The sequence below is a fragment of the Mesoplodon densirostris genome, chromosome 6, assembly GCF_025265405.1.
Source record: "Mesoplodon densirostris isolate mMesDen1 chromosome 6, mMesDen1 primary haplotype, whole genome shotgun sequence".
NCBI classification, from domain to species: Eukaryota; Metazoa; Chordata; class Mammalia; order Artiodactyla; family Ziphiidae; genus Mesoplodon; species Mesoplodon densirostris.
The window spans coordinates 5,034,063-5,050,737 of NC_082666.1; the positions used below are offsets into that span (position 1 = coordinate 5,034,063).

A 16,675-nucleotide genomic window follows, 5' to 3' on the forward strand; every position below is an offset into this window, starting at 1 on the left:
CTAGGAGAGCAGGGGGACAGAGGGAGGCTGTGCCTGTCCCTTGAGTGGCCGCAGCTCTCGGTCCGGTTAACCTGTAAGCATGTAGCTTCGCAAAAACCCTTAAGGGTATGAGTGGCTTTGACCTCTGGTTAGTTTAAAACTTCATTTCTTCCTCCTCCTCCTCCTTGTCCGTGGGTTTCAGAAATTCTGTGCCAAAATGCAAAGGAGTGAGCAGTGTGCATGTTTGTGCTGGGTGGGCCGTTGTCAAGTTCCAGCACCTGTGGCGGGCAGTGAGCCTGGCAGGGACTTCAGGTGCAGGCCCTGCCTCACGCTCCTCCCCGTTTGGCAGGTGTCGGCAGACCCTTTGCAGGACATGATGACACTATGGGATTCTTGTCCCAAAGCTCGTCCATCCGTCCTGCCACAGCAGAGCCCAGGCCCGAGTGTGCTCACGGGCTCTAAGGAGCTGTGGGCATCTGCTGTCGTGCCCCAGCCTGACCTCAGGCTTTTCTCTCACGATGAGAATCTCGAAGAGCGTAGCCTGGCAGTTCTAAGGTGGCGTCAGAGGCATTGCACTTCATTTGTTAAAAAAAAAAAGAAAAAAGTTTAGGCAGAAAGGGAAATAAATTCGGAAATTTTTAGCATTTAGGTAGCACTGTTCTTTCAACCATTTTTTAAGGCTTATGCCCTTCCCTTCCAGAAGGATTTGAAGTGATTACAACATTCAAAAGGCTGCAGTGTTTGACTTCCAAGGAATAAAACCAGAGAGATTTAACCAAAAAACTCAAAATAAGTAAACATGACCAGGTGTCTGACTGCACACACTGAATTTAGCCACCAGGTTCCTGGAAGGACAAGAGGCACAGATGGGGTTGCGTGGGTTTCATTTTCTGACAGAGGACGGGACCCCCATACGGTGGGGCGCGGCTTGCTCTCCTTTGGGGGTACCCGCGTCCTGCCCCTGAGGACAGGGTAGACACTGCCCCTTAGACACTGAGGACAGCACTTGTCGGTCTTCAGGCCCTTCTCAAGGGACCCGTGCCAGGGTGGGGGGGCGCCTCAGGCCAGAGGAGCACGGGGGTGGTTGGCCTGAGTGGTGGTCCTGGTTAGAATGACTGAACGGCCTGTCACGGCTCAGCTGAGTTAATCTAATTACTTTTTCTTTTGTCTGTTTTCTTCTTCCCATCCTCTCGTGTTCGTGTCTGTGTTCCACTCTGACTCTGTAGTATAAATCTGTGTTTAGGTCCTACTCCCAGGATTTCGTGCCTCACAGCCAAGCTTCCGTCCAGCCTTTCCTCCCGTCTACCTCCTCTTCCTCTCCACATTTCCCACCTGTCCACCAGTCTCAGAGCTCTGACTTAGCGGTGCCAACCGTAGCCAGTCCGCCTCCCAGCACCCTGGACGGGCCTCTTTCATCTTCTCAGGAGAGCAGCTTTCATGGGAACACTGTCTGCCTTCCTTCCGAAACCTCTTTCACTGACTCGCCCCAGACGCCTTCGGTGAGAACTCAACACACACGCCTCCCCGTGGGGCTGTGCCTTCTGAGAAAGCCTCCGCCCTCACGAGCGGTCAGGTCTGTTGCTGGCGTGGGCCCAGTCGCGGTGTGGCTGGACTGAGGGATGCACAGGTCACCAGGTGAAATCGTAGCCCGTCTGTTTCCAGAACAGAAAATGAACCTTCTCTGCAAAGTTCCCATCAAACTAGGGATCTGATTTTCCACAAATGGGTTAGTGACCATTTAGAGACAACAGGTTGTCATAAGCATAAGATAGCAAATGCTACTGGTTTTCTGTGTGATTGGTTGTTTCTAGAGAAAGGTGCAGAGATCGCCGACAGCTCAGGAGGCAGTTGCGTGTTTAGTTGCCGAGGTGCTGAGGGTGGAGGGCCTCTCTGCTGTGCTGCGAGGTGGGCCGCAGCGCCTCACCCAGCCACAGGGAAGTGCTGCCGTGAGCGTGGGCGGGGACACGGCCAGGCAGGGGCAGGGCAAGTGCAGGCACGTGCAGCCAGTGCTCTGTCTTGATGGGTTGCCTCTCTGCCTCCATGTTTGGCCCCAGCACGGCAGAGTGGGGAGGAGTACGCCTCCCCCAGGACAGCTTAAGTGGCCCTTGACGCCTTTGGGGAAGCTCCAGCAGGAAACGTGGGTCCCCTCTGACAGAGGCAGGAGGTGGCAGAAGCAGCTTTGTTCCCCGACCCTGGGAAGGCGTCCCCGGAGAACGAAGGGCACGTCGCCGCCGCCGTCCTCTCCTCCTGGTGAAAGGAGCATCCCGGTCAGGGCCGGCCCCGTGGCGGGGTCCGTCCCGTGTGCGTCCCCTCTCGTCCTGTCACCCCCAGCGCGAACGCGCCAGTGAGGGTGAATCCGTCAGTCTGTATGCCTCTGGCCAGAGCAGCGAGGAGAAAGTAACTGCGGGCTGCCTTGTGCCCGCGGCCTAGCCTGGCAGGGCTCGGGCCCTGCTTCTGTCTGGCTGAGCCTCCCGGTCACCAGCAGCCCAGCCAGGGGCCGGCTCAGCTCTGCGGGGAGAGGACAGGGCTTCCAGCGGAGCCTCCTTTGCTTTCGCTTCAGCGGTGTGCTGCTCCTCCAGCCTGGCCGGTGGGCCGTCGAGATCACGGGAGCAGCCTGGCCTTGGCCCTGGCCACGTGTCCGGTTGCTCTCAGGGATTTCTTTCTGCCCCGTCTTCTGGTGTTGGGGCCCGTCTGCTGTCCCTCCCCCAGAGGCAGGGACTCCTCTCTCCCACACTGAGCCTTCCAAGCCGACATCCCCCTCCCACCCAGCAAGCTCCACGCCTACAGTCCCTGCTTCCAAGGAACCTGGTGAGTCCGCCAGGCCTCCCTCCTGTCGTGGTTGCCCTTGTTTTGCTGGCCTCCCAGCGCCAGTCAAGGCACAGCAGTTCTGTTAAGCAGTCAGCTTTCCAGGTTTTGCTGCAGCAAAACATGAGCAACTGCAAAACCTTCGAAACTGATTCTCCCCACTGTCCCGAGTGGGGGCCGAGTCCCTGGAGGGGAGGTGCCATGAGGACTCCGTCCTGCTCAGGGGTCAGCTCAAGGGGCCCAGTCCATTAAAAGCGTGGTCACTCTCGTTAGGATGGCCCCCTAAGGGGGCCCCCACAGCACCTAGATACCCACATGAGGCAAGCCCCACGTCAGGTATTAGCACGTTGTAGAACACTGTAGAATTTTCACTCCAGTGGGTTCAGCCCCGTCCTTGGGAGGTAAGCTGTTTCTCGCCTGGTGTTCCCGCCTCACCTGTCCCCTCTGGTGACCTCCCCCACCATCATCCAATTCAGCCTCTGCACATGGAGTCCATTCCAGGCTGGCCTTCCAGAGCTCTCCCCTCCACCTGTGACCCCGTGAGGTGCTGCAGTGCCCTCCATGAGGACGTTCCGCTTCTTCATACTCCCCCCACCCCACCCCGTTCTCTGTTGTGGCCTTGGTGGCAGACCAGGGATGCCAGGGTGCCGTGTCGTCATTGAGTGGGTGGGCCCAGGTTCCTAGGAAGAAGCAAGGCTGCTGGAGGAAGGAGGGGTTGCCTTTGTGCACTCGAGCAGCTAGGCCCTTGGGAAGCATAGCTGTGGTGCTGAGGGCGTGCCGTGACGGGCACGCTGGCGGAGGCCTGCTGCACACCTGCAGGGCCTAGCGGGCAGGGCCACAGCCTTCCAGCTCGGGGGTCTGGGGCCGGCCCTTCACTTCCCACAGTCTCTGTTTCTTTGTGTGACCGGGTATGGTGATGTTGGCCAGCAGGTAGGGTGTTGGTCAGGGCCAGGTGAGGAAAGGCGTGCGCAGTGCCTCACGGAGCTTGGCTGAGCGGTAGCTCCTGTGACGGTCCTTTCTTCCAGCAGGTGGTCGGGATGGCTTCCTCTAGGTCGGCGGCTGACAAAGGTTATAAGTAGTGGCGCTTTTCACTCTCCCCAGAGGCAAGATGCTAGTCTGAAGAGGGCCCGTGCTTCCTGTGTAATGGACCGCGGTCATGGTTGACGTGTTTACATCTCAAGTTCCTTAGGAACTTGCATTCAAAAGCCACTTGCAGGCAGGAATGCTGGGAAGCAGAGCAGCCCAGCGGGGGCACCTGTCACACACCCAGCACTGCCTTCTCTTTTCAGGAATCACCAGCTTCGAAGGACGGACATCCCAGAGACGCCTCGTCAGCCGGCAGTGCACCTGGGAAGGAAAGCAGGGACGGCGGGGACAGGTAGGAAGTTACCCACGTGGAGCCGGGTGCCCTGAAAGCATCACGTCTGCCCGCCCAGCGAGAGCTGCCCCAGCTGCCCCTGCGGCGAGCACGCCAGGCCTGCTGGGGCTTTATGTTTACACTTGCGCTGCGCCAGATGTGTTTTTTACAAAGTGAAGGTTTGTAACAACCCTGCATCAAGCAAGTCTGTAGGCGTCACCTTTCCAACAGCATTTGCTCACTTCATGTATCTGGTAATTCTCCCAGGATTTCAATTTTTTTCATTATTATTATATTTGTTATGACGATCGGTGATCTTTGAGGTTACGACTGTAATTGTCTGGGGGCACCACGAACCATGCCCATATAAGATGGCAAACAATCGATAAATGTCGTGTGTGTTCTGACTGCTCTACCGAATGGCTGTTCCCCAATCTCCCTCCCTCTCAGGCCTCCCTGTTCCCTGAGACACAGTATTTGAAGTTAGGCTAGTTAATAACCGCACAATGGCCCCTAAGTGTTCAATCGAAAGGAAGACCCACACATCTCTCTCACATTTTTTTTTTTTTTGTCTGCGTTGGGTCTTCGTTACTGCATGCGGGCTTTCTCTAGTTGTGGCGAGCGGGACTACTGTTCGTTGCAGTGGGCGGGTTTCTCACTGCGGTGGCACCTCGTTGTGGAGCACGGGCTCTAGGCACGTAGGCTTCAGTAATTGCAGCACGCAGGCTCTAGAGCACAGACTCAGTAGTTGTGGCGCACGGGCTTAGTTGCTCAGTGGCATGTGGGATCTTCCCGGACCAGGGCTCGAACCCGTGTCCCCCTGTGTCGGCAGGCGGGTTCTCAACCACTGCACCACCAGGGAAGTCCCTCTCACTTTAAATCAAAAGCTAGAAATGAAGCTTAGTGAGGAGGGCATGTTGAAAGCCAGGATAGGCCTAAAGCTAGGCCTCTTCTACCAGCCAAACAAGTTGGTTAGCCAAGGTGTGAAGGCAAAGGAAAAGTGCTTGAAGAAAATTAAAAGTGCTACTCCAGTGATCACACAAATGATAAGAAAGCAAAACAGCCTTATTGCTGGTATGGAGAAAGTTCGAGTGGTATGGATAGAAGATCAGACCAGCCCAACGTTCCCTTAAGCCAAAGCCTCATCCAGAGCAAGGTCCTAACTCTCTTCAATTCTGTGAAGGTTGAGAGAGGCGAGGAATCTGCAGAAGAAAATTCTGAAGCTGACAGACATTGGCTGAAGAGGTTTAAGGAAAGAAGCCATCTCGTAACGTCGAAGTGCCAGGTGAAGCAGCAAGCGCTGATGGAGAAGCTGCAGCAAGTTGTCCAGAAGATCTAGCTGAGATCATTCATGAAGGTGCTACACTACGCAACAGATTTTCTATGTAGACAAAACAGCCTCTGTAGGCAAAAGACACCATCCAGGACTTTCATAGCCAGAGAGGAGAAGTCAATGCCTGGCTTCAAAGGACAGGCTGACTCTCTAATTAGGGGCTAATGCAGCTGGTGACTTTAAGTTGAAGTCAGTGCTCATTTACCATTCCCAGAATCCAAGAGCCCATAAGAATTATGCTAAATCTACTCTGCCTGTGCTCTATAAATGGAACAACAAGGCCTGGATGACAGCACATCTGTTTACAACATGGTTTACTGAATATTTTAAGCCCACTGTTGAGACCTACTGCTCAGAAAAAAAGATTCCTTTAAAAATAGTACTGCTCGGGCTTCCCTGGTGGCGCAGTGGTTGAGAGTCCGCCTGCTGATGCAGGGGACACGGGTTCGTGCCCCGGTCCGGGAAGATCCCACATGCTGCAGAGCGGCTGGGCCCGTGAGCCATGGCCGCTGAGCCTGTGCGTCCGGAGCCTGTGCTCCGCAACGGGAGAGGCCACAACAGTGAGAGGCCCGCGGACCGGGGAAGGAAAAAAAAAAAAAAAAAAAAGTACTGCTCATGGTTAGTGAACCTGGTCACCCAAGAGCTCTGATGGAGATGATATGCAGTGAGATCAGTGTTGTTTCCTTGCCTGATAACACAGCATCCGTTCTGCAGCCCCTGGATCAAGGAGTAATTTCAACTCTCAAGTCTTATTACTTAAAAAATACATTTTGTAAGGCTGTCACTACCATAATTTGTGATTCCTCTCATGGATCTGGCAAAGTAAATTGAATCCCTTCCGGAAAGGACTCACCATTCTATGTGCCATTAAGAACACTTGTGATTAGTGGGAAGAAGTCAAAATATCGACATTAACGAGAGTTTGGAAGAAGTTGATTTCAGCCCTCCTGGATGACTTTGAGGGATTCAAGACTTCAGTGGAGGAGGTAACTGCATGTGTGGTGGAAACAACAGGAGAACTAGAACGAGAAGTGGAGCCCGAAGATGGGACTGAATGCTGCAACCTCGTGATAAAACTGTAACAGAGGAGGAGTTGCTTCTTACGGATGAGCACGGGAAGTGATGTCTTGAGACGGAATCTGCTCCCCGGGAAGAGGCGGTGAAGGTTATCGAAATGACAACAACGGATTTAGAATATTAGCGGCAGGGTTTGAGAGGACTGACTCCAATTTTGGAAGAATTTCCACTGTGAGTAAAATGCTAGCAAACAGCATCGCCTGCTCCAGAGAAAAGTGTTTGTGAGAGGAGAGCCAGTTGGTGCGGCAGACTCCACTGTGGTCTCGTCTTAAGAAATCGCTGCAGCCCCAGCCTGATCAGTCAGCAGCCACCAGCATCGAGGCAGGCCCTCGACCCCCAGAAAGATTACAGCTCACCAGTGGCTCAGATGGGGGTTAGCATTTTTTTAGCAATAAAGTATTCTTTAATTAAGGTGTACGTACACTTTTTAAATTTTTTTTTTTTTTTTTTTTTTTGCCGTACGCGGGCCTCTCACCGTTGTGGCCTCTCCCGTTGCGGAGCACAGGCTCCGGATGCGCAGGCTCAGCGGCCATGGCTCACGGGCCCAGCCGCTCCGCGGCATATGGGATCCTCCCAGACCGGGGCACGAACCCGTATCCCCTGCAACGGCAGGCGGACTCTCAACCACTGCGCCACCAGGGAGGCCCACTTTTTAAATTTTTATTGATTGATTTTTAAGATTTAATTTTTTTTTTTTTTTTTTTTTTTTGGCTGCGTTGGGTCTCCATTGCTGCGTGCAGGCTTTCTCTAGTTGCGGCGAGCGGGGGCTACTCTTGGTTGTGGTGCGCGGGCTTCTCATTGCGGTGGCTTCTCTTGTTGCAGAGCACAGGCTCTAGGCACGCAGGCTTCAGTAGGTGTGGTTTGCAGGCTCTGGAGCGCAGGCTTAGTAGTTGTGGCGCACGGGCTTAGTTGCTCCGTGGCATGTGGGATCTTCCCACACCAGGGCTCAAACCCGTGTCCCCTGCATTGGCAGGCGGATTCTTATCCACTGCGCCACCAGGGATGTCCCTACTGTTTTTTTAGACATAATGCTATTGCACACTTAAAAGACTACAGTATAGTATAAATATGCCTTTTTTTGTTGTTGTTGTTTTGTTTTTTTGCGGTACGCGGGCCTCTCACTGCTGTGGCCTCTCCCGTTGCGGAGCACAGGCTCCGGACACGCAAGCTCAGCGGCCATGGCTCACGGGCCTAGCCACTCCATGGCATGTGGGATCTTCCCAGACCGGGGCACGAACCCGTGTCCCCTGCATTGGCAGGCGGACTCTCAACCACTGCGCCACCAGGGAAGCCCTAAATATGCCTTTTATATGCACTGGGAAACGAAAAAAATTCATGTGAATCACTTTATTGTGTTACTTGCTTTATTGCAGTGGCTGGGAACCAAGTCCACAGTATCTCTGAGATATGTGTGTACACTCTTCCCTTTATTCTGATTCTCAAAATTATGCATGCTCAGGGTAGAGAACATGGAAAGTATAGAAACGTACAAGAAAATAAGAAAAATCACTGATAACTGCACCCCTCAGAAGCCTTCCTGCTGGCACACAGGCTGCCACTGCTTCTTGAGCATCTCCACGCATACCCTTCACCTTACAAATTACCCACAACAGTGTTTTCTTTCTCAAATCCTAGGCCAGCCTCCCTTCTGCCTCCTCCAAGTTCAAATGTAATAGAGGAGTGTAAAAGATTCCCCCCCACCAAGCTTTTTATCGTGAGTTTCTAGAGATAGTGTGTAAATTGTATGTAGTGTGTATTTGAAAGTAAGTCACAGACATGACACTCAGCCCCTAAGTATTTCAGCATGCCTCCTAAAAAATTTTAGATGCCTACCTGATTACGATATGATTATCACACCTAAGAAGAGTAATAAATTCTTTACATTATCTGATATGCAAATGATCTTCCATTTCCCTAGTTCTCCCTAATATGTCTTATAAGGCTTATTTTTTGGAACCAGGGTCAATCAGGAGTCATCTCTGCATTTAGTCATATGTCTCTTTCATCTTTGGTAACATTTCAACATTAGCATGAGTCAAACCTGCCCAGGTTTAGAAATATGTAGTAAATTTCTCCAGTCCACATGTAGAAAGGATAATGTGCAGGACCTGTGAATCAGCCCTGCCACCTGCAACTTCATGTTGACTTCCCCTTCTTTGTGAAATGCTCCACAAATTCAAGCTTTTCCTCCCTCTTTAGGCTAAGGTTCGGCTACTTCTGGAGTCCTGGGTACAGAGCTAAGCAATACCCACTTGCTATTGTCAGGCCTAAACATAAATGGTTAAAGATGTGGTAAAAATAGCAAGAGACAGGAAAAAAAATAGAAGGCATTCTCTAGGGGCCTGTTGACAAGGGCTGCCTGCCCAGCCTACTCTGGCCGCCCCTCAGTACCGTCCACACAGAGTCTGATTCAGTGGCCCAGGCTCAGGTCTCCCCACGTGTTAGGGGTTGATGGGTTTTCTAGTCTAACGCGTAGTGGCAGAGGCGTCTGTGCCAGACAACAGCAGCTCATGGGCTCTAGCTCCACTGGACCCAGGGGTGCCGTTTTTCAGAGCTCAGGTGGCGCCTGCACAAGAAGCCGAAGGATAAGCACGCTGACTGGCCAGAAGCGGTCACTGGGGTGTTGTCCTCTTTCCATGAAGGCCAGGCCACAAACTGGACGCTGACATGCAGCTGAGGGTTCGTCTCAGGACTGTGCGTGGTTTTGCTCTGGCCCATCCATGTTGTCTTACTGAAGGCCCAGGGGGTTTTGTTTGTTTGTTTTGACTTGGGTTTTTTCTCCTGTACCGTGTGGCTTGTGGGATCTTAGTTCGCCAACCAGGGATTGAACCCAGGCCCTCAGCAGTGAAAGCACGGGGTCTAATCACTGGACTGCCAGGGAATTCCCAAAAGGCCCAGGTTTTAATGTCTCAGATACTTAGGGTTAAAAATGAAGCCTGCGACCACAAGGCCAGTCAGTGGCTCACAGGATCGATCATGAGAATGATGGGAATATGGGAAAAAATGCCGGGGGAAAGCACGGTGCCCGCAGGCCCCACATCCATCTGCCTCGTGTCCCCCGTCTGCAGGCTCCCCATGTGCTTCGTCTGTTGGAGGTTCTCTCCTCCCCCTTCACCAAACTCGTACTCAGCGCTTCAGTCTCAGCTTGCCTGTCCCATCTTCAAGCCCTCCCTGCCCTTGGCTCAGGCTGGGCCCCTGCTCATGCTGCTGCCCGCCGGCACCCGCGGACAGGGGCCTGCTTCATGCTCCTCTTCAGTCCACTAGAGAGGTGGCCCTGGGGAAAGACCTGGGGATGGCACTGAGATCGTGCTGGCTTGTTGCCCCGTCCCGCTGGCCCTTTGCCATTCTCTCCTTAAGTACTGACAGTCCGTGCGGTCTGTGGGCCTTGACACAGGTGACTGAGACCATTACTTTTTCAAATTGCTCAGTGGAACCTTCTTGCTCTGTGAGCTTAATCCCTTCCACTTACTGATGGAGTGTCCAGAGAGAGCAGGGACTGTCCCCAGGTCACGCAGCTTATCAGGAGCAGAACTAGAAACCCAGTCTGCATCCCGGCCTCTTGTCCACCCCTGGGCCCCCTGTGGAGGGGTGGGAAGCGGGTCTGGGCTTCTCACTGGAGCTGCAGTCCGGGGAGGACTCGTTCAGGGGAGCGGCTGTACCACAAGACCCGCGTGGCCCCCGGGAGCCGTGGCGCTCAGGGTCTGTTGACACAGCACAAACCATTTGTCTCTCCAGGGCCCCAAAGTCACCGGATGCCCCAGAGGCCCAGTCGGAGGAGGAAGCAGACGAGCTGTCCCTCACTGACCACAGTGAGATCATGGCAAGGCTGATGCTCAAGCAAGAGGTGGGCTCCTCACGGGCCTTGGTGTTCAGGGCCTGGCCCGGGAAGAGGGCGGGGGGCTTTGAGAAGGGGACCTGCAGGTGTCCCAAACGGAAGGGCCCATGCCGAGTGCTGACCCCCCCAGGGGGCCCTCCTGGGCGGCGGACTCTGGCATCCTGTTTGTCCTGGCCCCATGCCTGGGCCACCGTGGGTGCTCTAAGACCCTGGGCACATGGGTGACTTCCAGGAGGAAGTGTGCCGTCCCCTTCTGTGACACTTCTGGAGAGTGATCTTGGGCAAGTGACATGTCCTCTCTAAGCCCCAAATGACAGGACTCTGGAGGGTGTTGTGAGAACGAAATCCACGAGGGTGCTCAGCACGGAGCCCGTGTGTGGTAAGCCCTCGCTAGTGCAAGATATTTTTATGTCGTTAATGACAGAATGACCCCAGTGTAGTGTCAGCGTGGGAAGCACAGCTAATTAAGAAATGCCAGGCCTGGCCACCGAGGCTGCCTCTGTCCCATGTCTTATCAGTAGAGCTTCATGGGTAAACGCGGTGCCCGAACCTGGCACAGTAAGAGGGGCTGACCTGAGAGGGCCTCCTGCCCCCTGCTGCCCAGCGGTTCCAGGGACACGGAGGAATGGCTCCCAGTGGTAGCCTTGACCCCCGCCGAGGAGGCGGCTGTGCTGTACACACACACGTGGCTAGGCTGCAGCAGAGAGGAACAGGGAAGGCAGGGCTGGCTTCTCTGCAGAGAGAATGATTCGTGACTCTTGCCAGAAATTTCTTCTGAAAAATCAGGCCCTGGGCGGAGCTGCCCTGTCTTAGCTGGAAATCCAAGACACTTCCAACGTAAAAACCTTGAAGCTTTGGAGAGGCAGGTGCATCTCCAAGAGCTAGAGACACGAGGAAGCTCGCGGGGCGTGGTCTCCTTCGGAATTACAACGTATGGGGCCGGTGGCTGCAGGCCAGCTTTATGAGTTAAGGCCTCAGTTTGCTCATGTGAAAATAAGACTTTTCCCTTAACTGGCAGGCCACGGTCAGTGTAAGCAACATCGGATATAATTGAACATCTTTTTTTTTTTTTTTTTTTTTTTTTTTTTTGCGGTATGTGGGCCTCTCACTGTTGTGGCCTCTCCCGTTGCGGAGCACAGGCTCCGGACGCGCAGACTCAGCGGCCATGGCTCACGGGCCCAGCCGCTCCACGGCATGTGGGATCTTCCCGAACCGGGGCACGAACCCGTGTGCCCTGCATCGGCAGGCGGACTCTTAACCACTGCGCCACCAGGGAAGCCCCTAATGGAGCATCTTTGTGACACTTTTCACTCCTCTAAGAAGGGCTCCCTGGAAGAACGTGGGATGTGACAAGTGATTCCCTCCACCTGAGGAAGCAGGTTTAAGTTTAGGGCAGCTTGCTGCAGTTTTGGGAACATGTGCATACCTGGAAGTGGTCTGCCGCCTCCACCATCATCCTGGGAAGGGCCGGTGCCGGTCCTGCCTGCCTCCCCCTCGGCTCCCTCCGTCCCCTCTTCCGCCCTGAGCCGTGGGTTGGTGAACAGGGAAAGACTGACCGGAGCCATGCCCCCCTGAGCCAGTGGTGTCCTCAGAGCACTGTGCCACGCGGTGGGCGGGCTGGATGGGCGCACCTGGCCTCTGCAGCCCGGCCACGCTGCTCCCGGAGTGAGGGAGGGCGGGGCAGAGAGGACCTGGCGTCTCTGCAACACCGTGTCTTTGTCATCTCGTCCCTGCTTGTGACTCCCTAAGCGGACTTTCTTACGGCTGCGTTCTGCTCCACGCCCTCCTTTGCTGTGGTTTTGCAGGGTGACGACGGACCAGACGTCCGGGGAGGATCTGGTGACATCCTACTGGTCCACGCTACTGAGACGGACAGGAAAGGTACGGCAGCGCCGGCCGCGGCGGCCTCTATGCCCGAGCTCCCTGGAGGGGGCTGGTCCCGCTGAACCGAGACATTGCTCGGCTCCACTGCCCTGCCCTCTCCTCTCCTCCAGCCCTGAGCGGGTCAGAACAGCAGTCCTGGTGCTGCTGGGTTACCGTAGGGAGTGCCCACATGGGGGACAGGTGACCCACATTCAGAGCCAGACCCTCCGCTTCCCAACCCCCTCAGAGTGTGTCGTCTGGTGGTGCAGGGTAGTAAGGACCCCAGGATCATCAAGGGGCAAGTTTCAGGTGCAGAGCCCGGCACCTGGTAGGTGCTCCACAGACGGTACCTTGAGTAGCGACATGTTCAACGATAGTGCTAAAATTACGTTGATGTGCGGGTAGCTTTTTATGCTTTTCCTGATATTTTGCCCATTATACTATTCCAGACCGCTGGATTGGGTTTCCTTTATTCCTCCTCTGGGAGCTTCCTGGGGCAGAGGTCCTGTCAGGAGCATCCAGTCTTCCAGCAGCGTTACCTGCACAGGACAGGGTTCCCCACTCTCAGCACAGAGACACCCCTTCACGTCCTGATCCTTCGAGAGGGCTGGAAAAGCAGGGCCTGTTTTCTGTTGGGTGGACTCTGCTAGCAGAGGAGCTGTCTTTCCAAGTTGTGTTCTGGAAGGAGGAGGAAAAGGAGGGGCTGTAAGGCTGGTGCCCGTGACCTTGGTCAGGTGGGAGGGGCCTGCAGTGCACACGCCCCACAGCTGGGCCCGGCCTCTCCCCACACACACTTCCTTTTTACGTTTTTTAAATTATTAAAAAGATGATGGAACAGCAATGTTAAAGTAAGGTGCGTAGGAATTAAAGCACCCCAGTCATGAAACCCTAACCCACCAATTTCATTTCTGTAAACAACCTGGTCCCTATGTTTTTACAGATTTCCCAAAGTATGTTACACAGATGATTCTGGGAATTTTTAAATTATGAAAGTAGTACAAAACTAATTGTTTGCATTGCTGAAAACTGGAAAATTAGAGAAAAAGAAGAAATGGCTCCCACAAACTCACCACAGCCACGCTTTTGCCCTCCGGGTTTCTTCTGACCCAGGCAGAGTGCGGTCCTGGAGACTGAGTTTGAATCCTGGCCGTGTGTTCTCAGGCTGGGCCGCTTGCTGGGCACGTCCCTTCTCGGCCTCAGCTGACTCAGCTTTGTGAAGAGGTTCAAAGTGCCCAGTGGGTGTGAAGACTGAGCAAGTTGGCACATAGGAAGTGCTCAGGGAGTATCTGTTTACATCCCCCAGGAACAGCCCGTGCTCTGCCTTCTTCAGTAAACCCTCCTCCATGCCGGACAGGTCAGAGCTCCATCCTCAGCCTGGCATGAGAAACAGCTCTCATTTTTGTCCAGTAGTAAAAGGCTGAAGTGGGAGCTGGCCCCAGTGCTCAGCCCTGAGCAGTAAACTGCTGACCTGCCAGGTGCAGCCGGCTGCGGCCAAGGCCAGAGGGAACCCTGCAGGCAGGGCAACCCAAGGACCTTCCAGTCGGTGCTGGCCGTGCCTGGCAGAGGAGGCTCTGCTGCCCGCTGGGGCTTCCGCTCGGTTTTATCAGTGGAAAGATTTTGAGGCTCCAGTCGTTTGTCCCTGGGATGGGTGGTTGAGGCAGAGGCCCTGGGCCACACAGCAAGCTCCTTGGGCAGGTGGCTTCCTGCAGACCAGAGACCACACCAATGGCTGGAAGACCCCGTGGCTCAGGGGGTGCAGCCTTGGACCCCTTCTTCCAGTGGGCCTTGCCCTCCCCTGACACCAGAGTCTGCACACCTGAGTGTCCAGCCGCATGCCAGGCTGAGCCCCTTCGGCCTTTTCTTAGGTCTCTCACTATGTGGAAATTCCCAAGATTTTTGTTCCTGGGCCCTGCCACCTAAAGTGTTACCTATGCTTTAGCTTCAGAGTCCTGCTGATGAGTTTGAATTGTATTCTCTATGCCCACGGTGATTAAGACTCTCTGAATCATCGTCTTCAGGCAGACAGGAAGCTCTCAGTGTGTAATCAGAGGTGGCATGTACTTGCAGCAGGTGTGCTGCCTGTCCGTGCCCTGCGCCAGTGGCAGCCTCACTAATCAACCGCTCTTCCCTCCAGACCTGGTGCTGTACTGCGAGGCCTTCCTGACCACCTACAGGACCTTCATCACCCCTGAGGAGCTCATCAAGAAGCTGCAGTACAGATATCCTTGCCCGTGCCTCAGCCCTGGCGTCACACCTCTCACTGCACAGAGCCTCCTGGCGCCGGGAGAGGGGCCTCCGTGCCCACACGGCCCTCGCGCGGGGAGCTGCGGGCAGGAGTGAGGGAGATGCTCAGCCCAGCTCCGCCATGGCCCAGCTTTGGGACCTCAGGCAAGGCTTCTTTGAGCCTCATTCCTCGTCTGTAAAAGGTCTGAGTGACGTTATGTGAAGTGCCTGGAACATAGGGTGCTGCCTAATGGCAGTTGTGATCACTGGGTGATTCTGAGAAAGAATTAGAAAGAACTGGCGCACGCTGAGAGGGTGGGAGTGTGCGGGCCCCTGCGGAGACCCAGGTCACTGGCACCTGCGGCTTTGCAGAGCTGAGCCCCAGGGCATTAGGGGTGATGGGTATGAAGTTCGCAGGGTTTGAGGGGATCAGGACTCCAGAGGACCACCTCAGAGCCAGGCACGGCCACTCCCCCAGATGGCAGACCCAGCAGGGGAGCACAGTCGCCTCCTGCCCCTCGACCACATCTACCCCACGGGCTCACCCTTTCAGATACGACTCCCCACAGTAGTGGCCAAGGAAGATCCCGAGGCCTGGAGGGACACACTTTCATTGCCTCTTTCTCAGGTCCAAACCTGCCCATCCTGCCAAGGCGAAGGAGCTACTGTTCCAGCCCAGGGTCCCTGCCCCTCAGCGTCCTCCCGCGTCACAGCCCATGACTGCCATCTGCTGGGCAGCCGCTGTCCCTTGGGGCAGAAGTCCTGAGCCCTCCCAGCTCGCCCACTCCCTCCTGTGTGCCTCCTGTCCTCCTCTCTCCCCTGGCCCCCCCTCGGGGCCCTGGTCCCTCAGAACTGGACGGCCCCCATGTGCAGAGACTTCCTTCCCTCCCGCCTCCCACCTTCAGTGGCTCACACACAGGCCTGGGTCAGCGAATGACAGTAACTCACACTTGAGGACGGCCTGGTGTCGGTTATGCTGCTGAGCGATTGTGTGGGTAATCTCCCTCCGCTGTACCATTATCACACACACATCACTGCCATTTGTTATGTGGCGCCATGATGGTATTTCCTACTGTGTAATTAAGGAAACAGAAGTTCAGAGAGGTTGAGTGACCCGTAGGGCAGCCTGGAGGGAGAGCACCCCCCAGGCCTCTCGGACTCGGCATCTCAGTATCTGCCCTGCTTGGCGCTTCAGGCATGTTAACGGACGTGTTGCAGCATCGAGATCCTGGGCGCAGCTGGCTGGTGGGTCCCATGTGCTGCCGGCCCTCAGCGCTGTCCCTGGTGCACGGCTCCTTCCTGAGAGCAGGCGGTGTGGAGCCACAGAAGTGTCTGGAGGCTTGGTGAACACAAGGGCAGTGAGAAGTCGTGACCCTCAAGGGGGACCCCACGGCCTCAGGGAGGAAGTAGCCAGGTGTTTGAAGGGCACAAGTGCAGGCAGCCTCTGAAGCTGTGGAAGGGTGATGGGAACTCGTGACGGGGGCGGAGGGAGACCCCTCTGGGGGAGCTGTGCGCCTTCCCCAGGGACCCAGGGATTTTAGGGCAAGTGCTTTCTGACCACCTTTCTCTGCCTGAGCTCAGCGATGCAGCCTTCAGCATTCCAGCGGTCACAGGAACCTTGGGTTGATCCCAACAGAGAGGCAGGCCTGGGAGGGCCGGGAGACGGTTGTGCAGGCAGGAGAGGGTGGTGGTCGAGAATGGGGTCAGAGAGGTCTGGGCTGAACCTCACTTTGCGGCCCCGCCACCCCGCACAGGTCCTCTGCCCTCCCCGTGCCCTCGTTCCCAGGGTTCGCTCAGGGAAGGGGGGCTGGGGGAGGGCGGCCCTCCCGCTCACTTCCCCGTCCCTACCCGTGAGGGCGGTTGTTTCTTTAACCTGCGCCCACGTACGAGAAGTTCTCTCCTTTTGCCGACACATTCAAGAAGCGCGTCAGCAAGAACACGTTCTTCGTGCTGGTACGGGTGGTGGACGAGCTCTGGTGAGTCCTTCCCCCCGGGGGATAGCGGGCGGGGGGGCCCAGCAGGCCACGGGCATCTCGGGGTCCCCGCTGGGGTACAGGCTTCCCCGCAGAGATCTGGGCCTCCCGTCACATTTCACCTGTGTCTCCTGGGCTCTGTGCCCACAGAGCACTGCCCAAGGCCCTGGACAGGGCTCACTCCTGCCTGCTTCAACACGACCCCTGGGGAGAATGGCTTGTCCCCTCAG

The 16,675-nt window shown here is 55.5% G+C and overlaps 1 protein-coding gene across 11 annotated transcripts in view; it reads left to right on the plus strand.

Moving 5' to 3' along the window:
- RAPGEF1 (Rap guanine nucleotide exchange factor 1) overlaps positions 1 to 16,675 on the plus strand; it is a 152,649-nt gene that overhangs the window by 126,928 nt on the left and 9,046 nt on the right. For 7 of the 11 annotated variants that reach the window (XM_060101732.1, XM_060101734.1, XM_060101733.1 and 4 more), the window contains 6 exons: positions 1,206 to 1,478; positions 4,074 to 4,162; positions 10,287 to 10,395; positions 12,192 to 12,267; positions 14,384 to 14,468; positions 16,356 to 16,448. In XM_060101732.1, the coding sequence (XP_059957715.1) occupies positions 1,206 to 1,478; positions 4,074 to 4,162; positions 10,287 to 10,395; positions 12,192 to 12,267; positions 14,384 to 14,468; positions 16,356 to 16,448 (725 nt within the window). The remainder of the gene's footprint in view (positions 1 to 1,205; positions 1,479 to 4,073; positions 4,163 to 10,286; positions 10,396 to 12,191; positions 12,268 to 14,383; positions 14,469 to 16,355; positions 16,449 to 16,675) is intronic. The other 4 variants (XM_060101739.1, XM_060101742.1, XM_060101741.1 and 1 more) reach the window with 1 other exon arrangement.